The 12638-nt window shown below is 39.8% G+C and overlaps 1 protein-coding gene across 1 annotated transcript in view; it reads right to left on the minus strand.

The window, feature by feature from the left end:
- Positions 1–6528, minus strand: part of LOC147423241 (uncharacterized) — a 107472-nt gene extending 100944 nt beyond the window's left edge. The window contains exons 1-13 of the mRNA XM_086501464.1: positions 6281–6528; positions 4873–5048; positions 3811–3926; positions 3509–3729; positions 3370–3421; positions 3161–3204; positions 3040–3065; positions 2572–2670; positions 1732–2154; positions 1625–1640; positions 1516–1579; positions 1327–1421; positions 360–498 (exon numbers count right to left, since the gene is read on the minus strand). Coding sequence (XP_086357590.1) covers positions 360–498; positions 1327–1421; positions 1516–1579; positions 1625–1640; positions 1732–2154; positions 2572–2670; positions 3040–3065; positions 3161–3204; positions 3370–3421; positions 3509–3729; positions 3811–3926; positions 4873–5048; positions 6281–6528 — 1719 coding nt within the window. The remainder of the gene's footprint in view (positions 1–359; positions 499–1326; positions 1422–1515; positions 1580–1624; positions 1641–1731; positions 2155–2571; positions 2671–3039; positions 3066–3160; positions 3205–3369; positions 3422–3508; positions 3730–3810; positions 3927–4872; positions 5049–6280) is intronic.
- Between the last annotated feature and the right edge of the window lie 6110 nt (positions 6529–12638).

Genomic DNA, 12638 nt, shown 5'->3' on the forward strand with positions numbered 1-12638 from the left:
TCTGAGTCACTTCAAAACATGCTCCTATTCCGTTCTCGAATACATATTGACAAGAATGGATTTTGTTACTTGAAAAGGACATAGGAACTTTACCTACAAGAGGATACATACTGCATTGATCAATACGAACGGAATGCCTAAATCAATTGTTTATTTATATACACCCTAATCTCATGTCTAGAGAGAGAGAGTGAGAGAGAGAGAATGCAAGATTGCAACAATAACAATACACATTTAAATGGAAGACTTTTGGATACTAAATTTTTGTTATAAAAAAGACATAACAGATTATAGTTGAAAATAAGGATTTCATGTACGATCAATGAAACAAAATGTAAGAGTAATTTACAATGATTCACATTCATCATCAATGTAAAGGTTTCGAATGGAGCGTCGCTCTTCCCGTTCCATGTCGAATCGTTTGTCTCTACACATGCTCTTTGCCATTGCTTCGGCATACACGGGCAATTGACTTTGCATGGAAGGAACAAACGAGATCTTAATACATATCAAGAAATCCATACAAAGGAAAATAATTAACATATTCAAATATAACATCTACTACATAACATTTCCAATGTAAAATGTGTTTCCTAAATTGTGAGTATTCCATATATTGTCACCAACCATGATAAAACAAAAGCATATCCAAATATGGCAATAGAAGCCAAACATCACATAAGCATATATTGAAATACTACTATTTACCTAGAGCTGGCAATAAATTTCTATAACAAAAAATCCATACAAAGGGAGAAGATTAACTTATGAACAACATAACATCCAAGAACATAACATAACCGAAGCAACTATGTTCCAAAACCAATGAGTTTTACATAAATGTCACTCTGCGACAAAACAAGAGCATAATTAACATGGCAATACAAACCAAACATCACATAAAAACAAACCACACTTTGAAGAAGTCCATAATAGTAATAGTCTCAAGAGACAAGGGCCTCACTAGTCATATGGATTGAAACCTGCAAGTGGATCCACCTCATCATCTGCCTGCGGCCTACTAACATCGTCATGTTGCTCTGTTGCATGTAAGCCAAAAGGAGAGGCTCTACATACGTGGTCATCAAGAATGTATCCACATCGATAGATGCACATACTCTACTAGTGTGCATGCATGTCTTAAGAATAGGTGCAGTACCACATCCCATCTCAATGCACACACCACCTCGACGACAGTACAGGTATACAAAGCATGCTAAAAATGTATGACTCCTCTCTAGTCCCCCACGCCACTGCTGCCCGACGGGGTCCAAAGCACGCAAATCATCCGAAAGATAATGATAGGTGAGGGTATCTAAAGGATGCATGCCGAAGGACTCAAAGAGGGGTGTACTCTCTGGAATGAAAATAGGAGGATCTGTAGCTCGGCGTCGAACCATAAAAAGCATTGACGTAGAACACTAGCAACAAAAGTTAATATCCAATTAAACCTTAATTTAAGAAACACATGTAGTTTTGAGCATTTGAACGTAATATAATCATCACTATACTCACATTTGTACGAATACCACCAATCTCCTTGTATCCATATGTAGAATGGTGAATGACAACCACTCGTCTCACTATCTCCAAATCGTAAACGAGAACATAGCGCTCAATCCACCCAATTGTGGAATCACCTATAATATAATTGCACCGTTTTAGAAAATTTTCAATAAGTAGAAGCCAAAATAAACATAAATGTTAACAACTATTAACTTTAACAAATACCTGCCATAGAGGCCATCACCAATAACCATCCCAAGTCTGCCAAAGTAGATGCTGCCAAAGCAATCCCATAGCGCACATGGTCCTCAGAAACAAAATCCCAGGTGGGACAAGGATCGTCACCACCTTGAGTGCCTCCAAATGGCAAGTCAAGGAAAATGAAGTCAGCTGCCCAATCCACAGCTTTTCCCCTCTTTGTATAATTAACCCCTGAAGGCTTATTTTGCTTGATGAACTCGTGCACACTATAGAAGGTATCATTTTTTCTTCCTCCCGCAAAATCCTTCCCAATGATGATGTAATCACCAACCACTACAATGCTTTTGGGATTCTCAACATGAGGCGTGTATCCCAAAGAATGCGCTGCAAGATAAATAAATTGTGTAGTCCTTTTGGAAAGCCTCTTTTGACCTTTAAGAGAATTCCCTTCAGGATCACAAGAGTATGATATCAATAAGGTTTTCCTCTCAAAACACATACGGATAAGAGAATAGAGAGAGAGAGAGAGAGAGAGAGAGAGAGAGAGAGAGAGAGAAATAGAGAGAGAGAGAGAGAGAGTCTTTGTGTATGTGTACACACTTGCACACATAAATGCAAAGACATCACGTGGATACTTGAGAGACATACACACATAGACTAATGTATGTAGAAACATGATATGTATATATATATATATATACATATATATATATATAGGTACTTACATGGATACAGAGACATTTATATATGTATGTATACGTACACAAGTAAGTAGGTATGTATGTGTGTGAGTGCATGTGTATATAAACACTATTAAAATATTTACTAAAGAATCAAAGTAAATGTGGATCTTGGAATTCAAACCTTGAGTGCAATCCTCTGTTTCCAAGTCCTCCATATGATGAGAAATATCAAAGGACTTTTGACTTTCAACATCAATCCTTTGTTTCTCAACATGCTTCTCTTTTTGTTTATCTACACAACATTAGAATAAAGAACAAAACATTATTGAATACCAACAAATCATATTTACATTAAAAAAAAACAAGGCAAATTACAAGACATAATACATGATTCAAAACATCACTTATACAAAATTTCAAATTATCATACTCTTTCTTTGGTCCACTTCTTTTGGAACCATGGTTGATATTTATGAATAGAGCTCCTTCTCTCTATTCAAAACATGACCTCCTTCAAGATCTATCCACCATGGACAATTGTCAAGCTTCCATCGTGTACATTGATGCATAGCACGTGGGTACATACAAGTCTCTTCATTCAGGGTCAAAAGCCATTGCTTTGCCCTAACTGGAATACTTGGCACATGACCTTTTCCTTGCAAGCAAACAAAGTACCTACAATGGACAATGAAACAACTATCAAAGACATGATTTTATCTTCGTTTTGAAATTAAAGTAACTATCAAGTAAATTCATTCACACATCTTCACCTAAAAAGTAGCCTCATCGAAGCTTTCAATATCATATCCTCTTTCTTGAGAGGTTTATCATTGCTCTTCTTCTCCTTTGGCTCTCCTCGAACCTCAAGAGGAAACAGATATGTCCTCATCTCTATCTTCACCTCTTCATAGAAGTCAAATAGGGAGACATCAAGAGGCACAATTACCCCTCCCAGCACATCCATAAAATCGACCAACACCTCCTTAGCTTTATGGTATATCTTCTCAAGCATAGCTTCTCTTCTAAGCCAACTTTAAGAAGAAAACATAAATTCATGTATTTTTGTTAGCCTATAAACCATGCAATGTATACAATCATCAAAAATGTTAGGAACTCACTGTCTATAAAGGTGATCCCCTCGTGCAAGGCCATACATAGATTTTGTTGCTTTGTTTTCATCCAACAAAGTCAACCAAAAGATTTTTGACTCCATTTGAACATCACATAAAGCCAATAAATTCAATTTCTCAAGCGTTGCAAAACTTTCGGGGCCCCACTTGAGAGACCATACTTTTGACATCCAAGTATCTCCATGCTTGGGATCGACAATATTAAGGATCTAAAATTAACTTAGTGAAGTCAATAATTTATCTAAGCAAAGTAAATACAAACACATAGTTGTTCATTGAGAAAGACTCACCTTTCCAATCCTATCACCATATCTTGAAGCCAACTCTTCATTCTCCTTCTCTTCAAACAATCGAAGCTCTTCATCTGACATTTTTAGTCTTGCCTCTTCAACCTTCTTGTTTAGTGCTTTACTTATTTGCACCTAGAAAAACAAGGGAAGGAATCAAATCCATTGTGACAAGCATAGCAATACTAAATTCATGCTAGAAATATATGCTACTTAAAACTTACATTAAAAACTAGCTTTCCGAGATATCTACGTGTAAGAGGATACCATGGCTCAACACCCTTGGTACTCTTCTTTTTGATACGTGCAATCAACATTCTATCTCTCTCAGGTAGGTCTTTAAGGTACTCCCCATGATGAGCAGAACAAATATTTGCACAATTTACTAATTCATCCCTCAATGTTGTGGTCACCAAAGCATGTGTATTCAAACTACATGTTCAAAAGCAAGATAAATTCACATAAACATAAGAAAACTTGAGAACTATCATAACCAAAAAGATAAGGAAGGAGACTCACTAGTTCATCCTCTATAAACTTGTAAGAAGGGCAATCTCATAGTACAAAGCACACGACAATGCTTCACTTTTGTTTCTTTGAAGCATTCTTTAATAGCAGATGTCCATGCCACGGTACGATGGTTGCCTTCCCAAACATAGAACATGTGACCCATTAGTTCCTGAAGTTCAGGTTTCAGTTTGAGATCAGCTTCAAACTCTTTGTTAACCTCATGCCAAATAGGATCCCAATCCCTCTGTATTGCTTCATCCACAACTGAAACTTCTTTGTCCCTCGTCCAAATGGAAACAATAAATGCTCCTTTCTCTGCCACATAACCCTCTCTAGCAAATGCTATTTTCAAGCCCGAAAGATCATCACGAAGATCGCTAACCCTTGCATAAGGAATTAGTCTACAAAGAGGAATGGGTGGACAATGATGACAGCTGAACATCCTTGTTTTCTGAAGAATGTCCTCTCCCATGTCCATGTAAATCTTGTTCTCTTCATTGGATGGCTCTACAGATGGTACCTCTGGCCTAACAACATAAGGGACAATCATCATACTTGCAACCCCTGAAGCATCCAGATTTTGGCTCTCAACCTCTTCCTCAACATCATTTTGCTCTAGCAATGAAGTGTCCACCACTCTGCTTATGTCATCTTGACTCTCTTGTTGCATTGAGTCTACATTAAGTTGAGACAATCCTCTGGTTTTCCTCAATCGCTTACGATCTGAAGAACTGCAAAGAGAAACAAATAAAAAAGTATCCCAAATTAACAAAATTTTTTTTTTGAAAAAAACACCCCAAAAGCATCCCAAATTTATTAAAAAAAAACAAATTGGAAAAAACACGCCAAAACGCGGCCTACTTTTGAGTTGTTTTTTTGCAATCTGCATGCCATTTATACTCGCAACTTAAATTGTCCAAATGCAATCCTTTTCTAATTTTCACCACTAATTACCATTATAACTTGATCATGCATTTAATTACAGTACTGTGCAAGCTAAAAGAAGATCGTGACCTGCAAAGCTACATCTCATCATTAATAAGTATTTCATTAATAAACCATTATCAGCAGCAACAAAGCTTTAATCAACTCAACAGCAAATTTTGCGAGCTGTAGACAAAACAACAAATTTGGCAAGCTGTAGACATTCGGGCAGTAGAAGGATTCGAAGGAGAGAACTGTGCATAGCATTGGAAAAGCCAAAGGGATTGTGAGCGGGCAAACTCTGATTGAACTCTGCAAGACACTAAAAAATGATGTTGTGCTAAGATCAGATTCCTCTGCTATAAGATCAAATTAGAAGGAAGGATTATTGATTTACAGAATAGGTCGTGTATAGATTCTAAAAGGAATGGTCAAGAGCTAGCTGTGGTCATTCGTGTCAGAGAGATGGGAAGTTTTCCTCAACTTAGTTGAAAATCCATCCCTGCCGCTGGATTCAAAGCAATGCAAAAGAAACATGAAAAGGACGAAGTCCGGCCGTATACTTCGCGGATTGCCAACAAAATGAAAGGAAAATTTGTAAAATTTATAATCCCCCGCCAAAATATCTTTCAAGTTTGTAAACATGCGTTCATAGTTTTTAACTGCATAAATGATGCCTAGAATTGCATGATCGATGGACATTAAAATAGCCGTAATCATAACCAGGTGATCAAACTCAACATGAGTGAACGCCCCCACCTACATACGCTTCATAATCGCTAGAATCTTGCATATATTTATGCATATAGCTTTCCTTTCTGCCAAAAGGCTGCCAAATTTGCATGCTCACAAAAATTCATCACTGCTTCGAAGGCAGTTTTTTCCGACTTCCAAATTTCAATGTTTTGAACATTTTAGGAGACTTCACTAGTGTCATTTTGTACACCACTCTGCTTCAAAATGTTAGCAGGAAAGGAGAGGTGAGGGGAGGACAAAACAGACGTCCTGAATCCACACTTGCTAAAGCGAAGAGAATGACAGGTTCATAGAGGTCCCTCGATTCCTCAAATTGCTGGAAGGAGCCATCGAGCCAACTGAGGTTGAAGGTCGAGGACCCTGTCTCGTTAGCAAGGGAAGCCCACTCTTCATGAAACGAGCTATCGTCCAGCTCGGATGATGAAGAGGACAGCGGGATCCCAAGCTCTCGTCTTCAGATGCCTGTAAGCAGGTGCTAGATTCGTACATCCCCGTCAAAGGTATCATCATCATGCTGCAGAAGCTCGCCATGAGAACAGGGTTCTTGCTCAGGGGCTGGACAATTGTCGCTACTCCAAGCAAGGCCAAAATTAGAGGCATCACGAACAGAAGGAGGGTTTTAGAGCAGAAGATGACACCAATTTACATATTTCATCAAGTTGGAAACCAGATCCTACCGTCTGAAGCCATGACAAACTAGTATAGTCAAGCCAATCATCATGCTAATAAAGCATATATAGTGACTAAAATGACAAGAGAGAGACCTGTTTCACCCTTGAGCAAAGGAAAATTGATATCTTTTTAAGCCTACAGGTGATAATGGTTTATTGATGGTTTATAAGATCAGATGCCTTTGCCAACATCACCTCTAGTTTTAGGCATCAGCTAGTGACTGTAAAGTGCATCTCCATTCAAACGAAAGGGGGTTTCAGAGGCTTTATTGCAGAGCTTTCTTCTATCAGCAATTTGAGGCACCGCAATTTGGTCCGACTCCGAGGATGGGGAGAGGGCAAGGTCTGACTATTTCTTGTCTATGACTATATGCCCCATGGGAGCTTGGACAGCTTTCTCTATAATCATCGAGCGTGTAGCCCTCGACTGGGCAAAGCGCTTCAATATCTGTTTGGGTCTAGACTCTACTTTGCTATATCTTCATGAGGAGTGCGATGGAGTTGTTCTGCGTAGAGATGTCAAGCCCAGCAATGTGCTGTTAGATGAGAATTTCAATGCTAAGCTCATAGATTTTAGTCTTTCCAGGATGTTGAAGCCATTAATGTCTGGGTATGAGTCAATGATAGTGGCAGGCACTAGATTGTGTATTCCTTGCCATCTGCCCTGGCCCCTCTCTATGAATGAACCTTCAGCTCTCAATGCCTTAAGCAGACACTATCCCCAGGCCCGTATTGAAATGGAAAAGCTTCCCTATACTCTACCCTGATTGGGCATATCCCTGGTTGGGCATATCCAACAACTGTTGACATTTTTTTAATGGCTCTTCACATGGCATACACACTGACATACACATGGAACAAGCATGATGTCTTTTCCCCACAATCCTCGACTGAAAATCTCATTGATTTTGCTGGCCCATGTGTAATGCCAACATGCCTTTTGTTGCCCGCATCTTAATAGAAGCCCTTGATTTGCATACGATCAAAAGAGCAGCACATGTACTGGCCCTGATCAGTTTATCCCAAAAGATGCATACACAAAGAATGAAGACAATTTGAAAAAAAACACCCCAAAAGCAGGCCCCGCCGGCGCGCCCTGCTTTTGGGGTGTTTTTTTGCAAGAGACATTGTCATCAATCCAACAACAGAGAGAACAACCAGAAAAGGGCCAAAAAATGGATGGCAGAGGACACGCCAAACCAAGAAACACGACATCATATCCGGTCTTCTGCCAGCCCTCATTGAAAGCAGAAACAACATCCACCACTAAGTTCCCCTCAGTGGGGAGATTTGCATACTCCAAGGCCAAATTGTCCCTATACTCTGCCCTGACTCTAGTTCCATCTACACCTGGTTGGCCATATCCATCAACTATTGACATTTTTTTAACGGCTCTTCACATGGCATACACACTGACATACACATGGACCAAGCATAATGCCTTTTCCCCACAATCCTCGACTGAAAATCTCAGTGATTTTGTTGGCCCATGTGTAATGCCAACATGCCCGCATCTTAATAGAAGCCCTTGATTTGCACACGATCAAAAGAGCAGCACAAAACCTGGCCCTGATCAGTTTATAGAAGCAAAAGCAAACATACGTACATTACAGTAAAAGCGTATCAAAATAGAAGGCTGAAATTGACAAAAGAGCATCAAAATAGAAGCGCAGGCTGATATTGACAAAACGCAGGCACAAATCTGCTTGGATTTTTTTTCCAAAAAACCCCACAAAAGGAGGGCGCGCCGGCGCGGCCTGCGTTTGATGAGTTTTTTTAAGCAGAGCGCAGCTATTTCAACCATGGAGAAGAGAATGTACCTCTGAATATTTTTCTTTGATTTGTTCATTTTCGCCTATTCACCTTCGATTTGTTCACCTTCGACTCAGAAAAGCCCCAAATTTTGAGAACTTTTGAGATAGAGATAGAGAGAGAGAGAGAGAGAGAGAGAGAGAGAGAGAGAGAGAGAGAGAGAGAGAGAGAGAGAGAGAGAGAGAGAGAGAGAGAAGAAGAAGAAGAAGATTACATTGATTGTCTCTCAACTTGAGAGTCGAGACTTGACAACTCTCAAAATCCGCGGACGGTGGAGTTTTAACTTCATAGGAAACTATCCCAAGAGACCTGAAAACTAGCCAACGAGGAGTTGAACTCAAGACCTGGTATTCAAGAGGGAAATGGCATAACCAATCTACCACACTTGGGTAGAGAGAGAGATAGAGAGAGAGAGAGAGAGCTAGAGACGCACACTATATATATATAGCGAGCGAGAGAGAGAGAGAGTAGGAGAGTGTGAGACAGATAGATCTAGTTATTTTTATGATGGCAAAAATTTAACGCATTGTATTTTTAAAATTATGTGATCATGAAATAGAGGTACATTTATGACAGTTTCACTATATTTTTTTTGCCGAAATTAATAGAAATTCCCTTCAGTTGGTTCAACTCAGAGTTTCTACAATTAGTCCTTGCTTTAACGCCCTGTTTCTACAATCGTCTCCTTTCTTCAATCATCCATGAGTAGATTCATCACCATATATGGTCCTTCTCCACGACAGAAATTAAGTGTTAATTTTCACAGCAGGTTTGTGGAAATCAAGCTAAATCTTCTTGAGGAGTATTTTGACTTAGTAGGGGTGCCTTTGTCACTTAAGCCTTCGTCACTCAGCCATGAACAGTTAAAGTTTGAGCCTGTTCTACTCTCCACTGGTGAAGAAGGATTTCTTCTTGATGCAGAAATACATCAATTCTATAAGATTTTTATTTATATTGTTGTACATGAGACTCCTACTTCTGTTGAGTTCATTTCTAATGAAACACCAAAAACTCACAGTGTCATTGATATGATTAAACAGTTGCCCTTAAATAGTAGCTTGCATGTCGCTATGCAAAGTGCTAAAGAGATTGTTAAAGCTGAAGAACTGCCCAAAGTTTACGATGGGTACATTGCATTTGAGCTCCCTCCTTGTGAAGAGAAGTCAACAATGCATGGCATGGAGCAGAAGTATGATAGTCACTCTTGGATGGAGTACGTCACATGCAGCTCAGATTGTTTTGATGGTGTTGTGCGCTTGAGTCGTTGTCCTGGACACCTTCGGTGCGTCAACATTGATTGTCCTCACTACTCGAGACTACATTATCAAAATGAAACACACTGGAAAGGAAGAATGAAAAAAAGTTGTCCTGTTGGTCTTGTTGGGCTTCAACATGGTAATATAGTTTGCAAGCACTACTCACAAATGCCTGAGTGTGTTGATTTGTGTCATGCAATAATTTACTACTGTGTGCCTAGAGATCATTTCAACACTACAAGATGTGCGATTCATCTGAGTAATCATAAGCACCCTTATGAAGAGGGTGTGAGCAAAGCCATCGAAAAACAAATAGAGGAGAAGGTTGTAGCACGTGCAAAGCTAAATCCTTTCACTACTCCAAAACAACTCGAGGGTGCCGTTACTCAAGATCTTATTATGGACATGCTAATGAAAGACAATCAAGAGGGGAACTCAGAGATTGGTGAGGATGAACTTGCCCACATTCTTGAGTATGCCACTCCTCTTTCAAATAAAAGGAGGATAGGAAGATGTTTAGAGTATGCCAAAAGAGAGAAGAATATCACTGCAACGGGCCTTGAAGCTATGTTGGACTTGAAGAATCGTTGCCGCTACCCTTTCATACACAGTGTGCTGTTCCCAGGGCAGTTGAGTGATAGACATCAGCCACATGTTTTTAAAATGTCAATTAGGGGACCTGGTAGTGGACTTGATTTGATTAATAGAATGAGACCTGGTGGAAACTTGCAAGAAATGTGGGTTCATTTTGATCACATACATAGAGTTTCTGGTTGGCCCACAATGTCTACACATGTATATGACCCTTATGTGCATTCTCTTTTGACTATTGCCACATGTGAGTTCAAGGTCGAGGATCGCTTTGCTCAGACTGAGTTTTGGAAAAAGTTGAATTATGTGGTTCATGAAAATGGCTTTGAAAAACCAGAGTTTCGTGGATTCATGGCAGATGAGGCAAATGCAAATTGGCTTGCAGTGCGTGCAGTTTACTTTGGTGGGGCAAAAAAAAAGGTACCCGAAAAAGAGAGGAGTTGTACTTTCCATTGGGAGCAGAGCATGGTTCACCACACACGTAAGTGTATCCGTCCTTCATTTCAAGAGGAGCATAAATCCTTGTGTCGAAAGTGGCGAAATGCACCATCCGACGTGGCTGCAGACAGCTGCAAGAATGAAATTAGAAAATTTTGGCATGCAGGTCATGCAATCAATGGTGAGATACCATCATTGGAAACTTGGCTTGCTTGGTGGGATGTGAGAGCATTCCATTGGGGATCTTGGTTTGTGAGTCAAGATGAGTCAGGTATTTTTGTGCCAACCACTAATCTAGCAGAGGCTAAACATGCAAGTATGCGTGCTGGAGTTGGTTTTAAAAGCCAGATATCCCTTTATGAGGCCACAGGATTTGACATGTCAATGGCTATTTTGCAAAGTGTAAAGTGTAATGCATTCTTGAAAGGTATTCATGCTGGGACAAGCCCTGGAATACAAGATATGGCAGAGAGATTCAGTAGTCAAAATACAAGCCGGACATTGAATAGAAAACTAGCAGATCTTACTCATTCATCTATGGTGAAATGGGGATTCAGTCTACGGAGATGCAACATTCTGCAATGTGTAAACGGAGTGTGCGTGCAAAGCGACCACTGCAGGTTGATCCAAGAGAGATCCTAGAAGAGGATAGTCATAGGCCAGAATTTGTAACTGTTACTGAGGGTCATAGTCACAAAAATAAACCAGAAGGTGAGAGAAAAGGAGAATATGTGGAGAGGAGGATTCCAAAGACAGTGTGGGCTATCAGAAGAACCGAACCAGGAAAGAAAATGACTTGTTTTGGACGATTACCAGGGCAAAGTGGAAGATGTGGAGCATACATTAATGCAGGGATTGATAATAGCAAAGATGGAGTACCTGCACCTTGCTTTTGGGGTCGAAGGAAGTATCCTGGAGGTCTTGTGGGGGGGTTTATTTGGTTCTGTAACTCATCCCCAACACACTCTTGGGAGGTTGATGAGGACCATGTTGTTGGCTTGATTGGCCCTGCTCCAGGAGTGTGGCCAGTGGATGAGGGAACTTTGTTGCAACCACAAGAGAAACAAATCCTGGAGGAAAATGGATTTTCACTTGAATCAGGTAAAAGCTCAATGAAATCAACTACAACAAATGCAACATCGAGCTCTTTGCAAGCGCTTAGTTCTTTTCGGCAAAATTTAGAGATGGTAAGCTTGTTAAGTGGAGAGCAAATTTGACCAAAGAGTTCCAAGTTAGCATTCAGAAAGGAAGAACTTTGTCTGCGCAACTGGTTCGTGAGGCCATTGTTTTATGTAATGAGTCTCATATTTTCTACGTAAGTATTGAAGGCTCGCGAGCATTAGGTGTCAACTACTCAGTGACTCTGGGCGAGTTTCCTCGTTGCACGTGTGAGGGATTTCTGAAAAGAGAAAGCAAGCGCTTGACATACACGCCATGTAAGCACTTGTACTACGTGTATTTGCAAATATAGGGATTGGATTCATCATCTCACGAGTTCATTCACCAGGCAGCTCTCACAAAAGTCGAATTATTTCAGGCTCTTAGTGGGAGACGCTGCAATGTCACAATTTGACAATCATGTGTGTGAGCATTAAAGCCAACTGATTTTTTTGGTCTTTTTGAGATACAAATCGCGACCAAGCAACAACTAGAAACTTTTTGGTGTATATTTTACATCGATACGGAGATGCCTCTTTTGCTACTATCTAATGGATCGAAAACTATAGCAATATAAAATCAAAGAGCATACATTTTGCTATGAAGCTTGGAGTATATTGCCATCATTGTTTTTACTTTTTGTTTTGACAGAGTGAATCATTGTAAATTATTGTTACATTTTGTTTCATTGATCGTACATGAAATCCTTATTTTC

Source organism: Adiantum capillus-veneris, chromosome 26, assembly GCF_014529385.1.
Source record: "Adiantum capillus-veneris isolate H3 chromosome 26, ASM1452938v2, whole genome shotgun sequence".
Lineage (NCBI taxonomy): Eukaryota > Viridiplantae > Streptophyta > Polypodiopsida > Polypodiales > Pteridaceae > Adiantum > Adiantum capillus-veneris.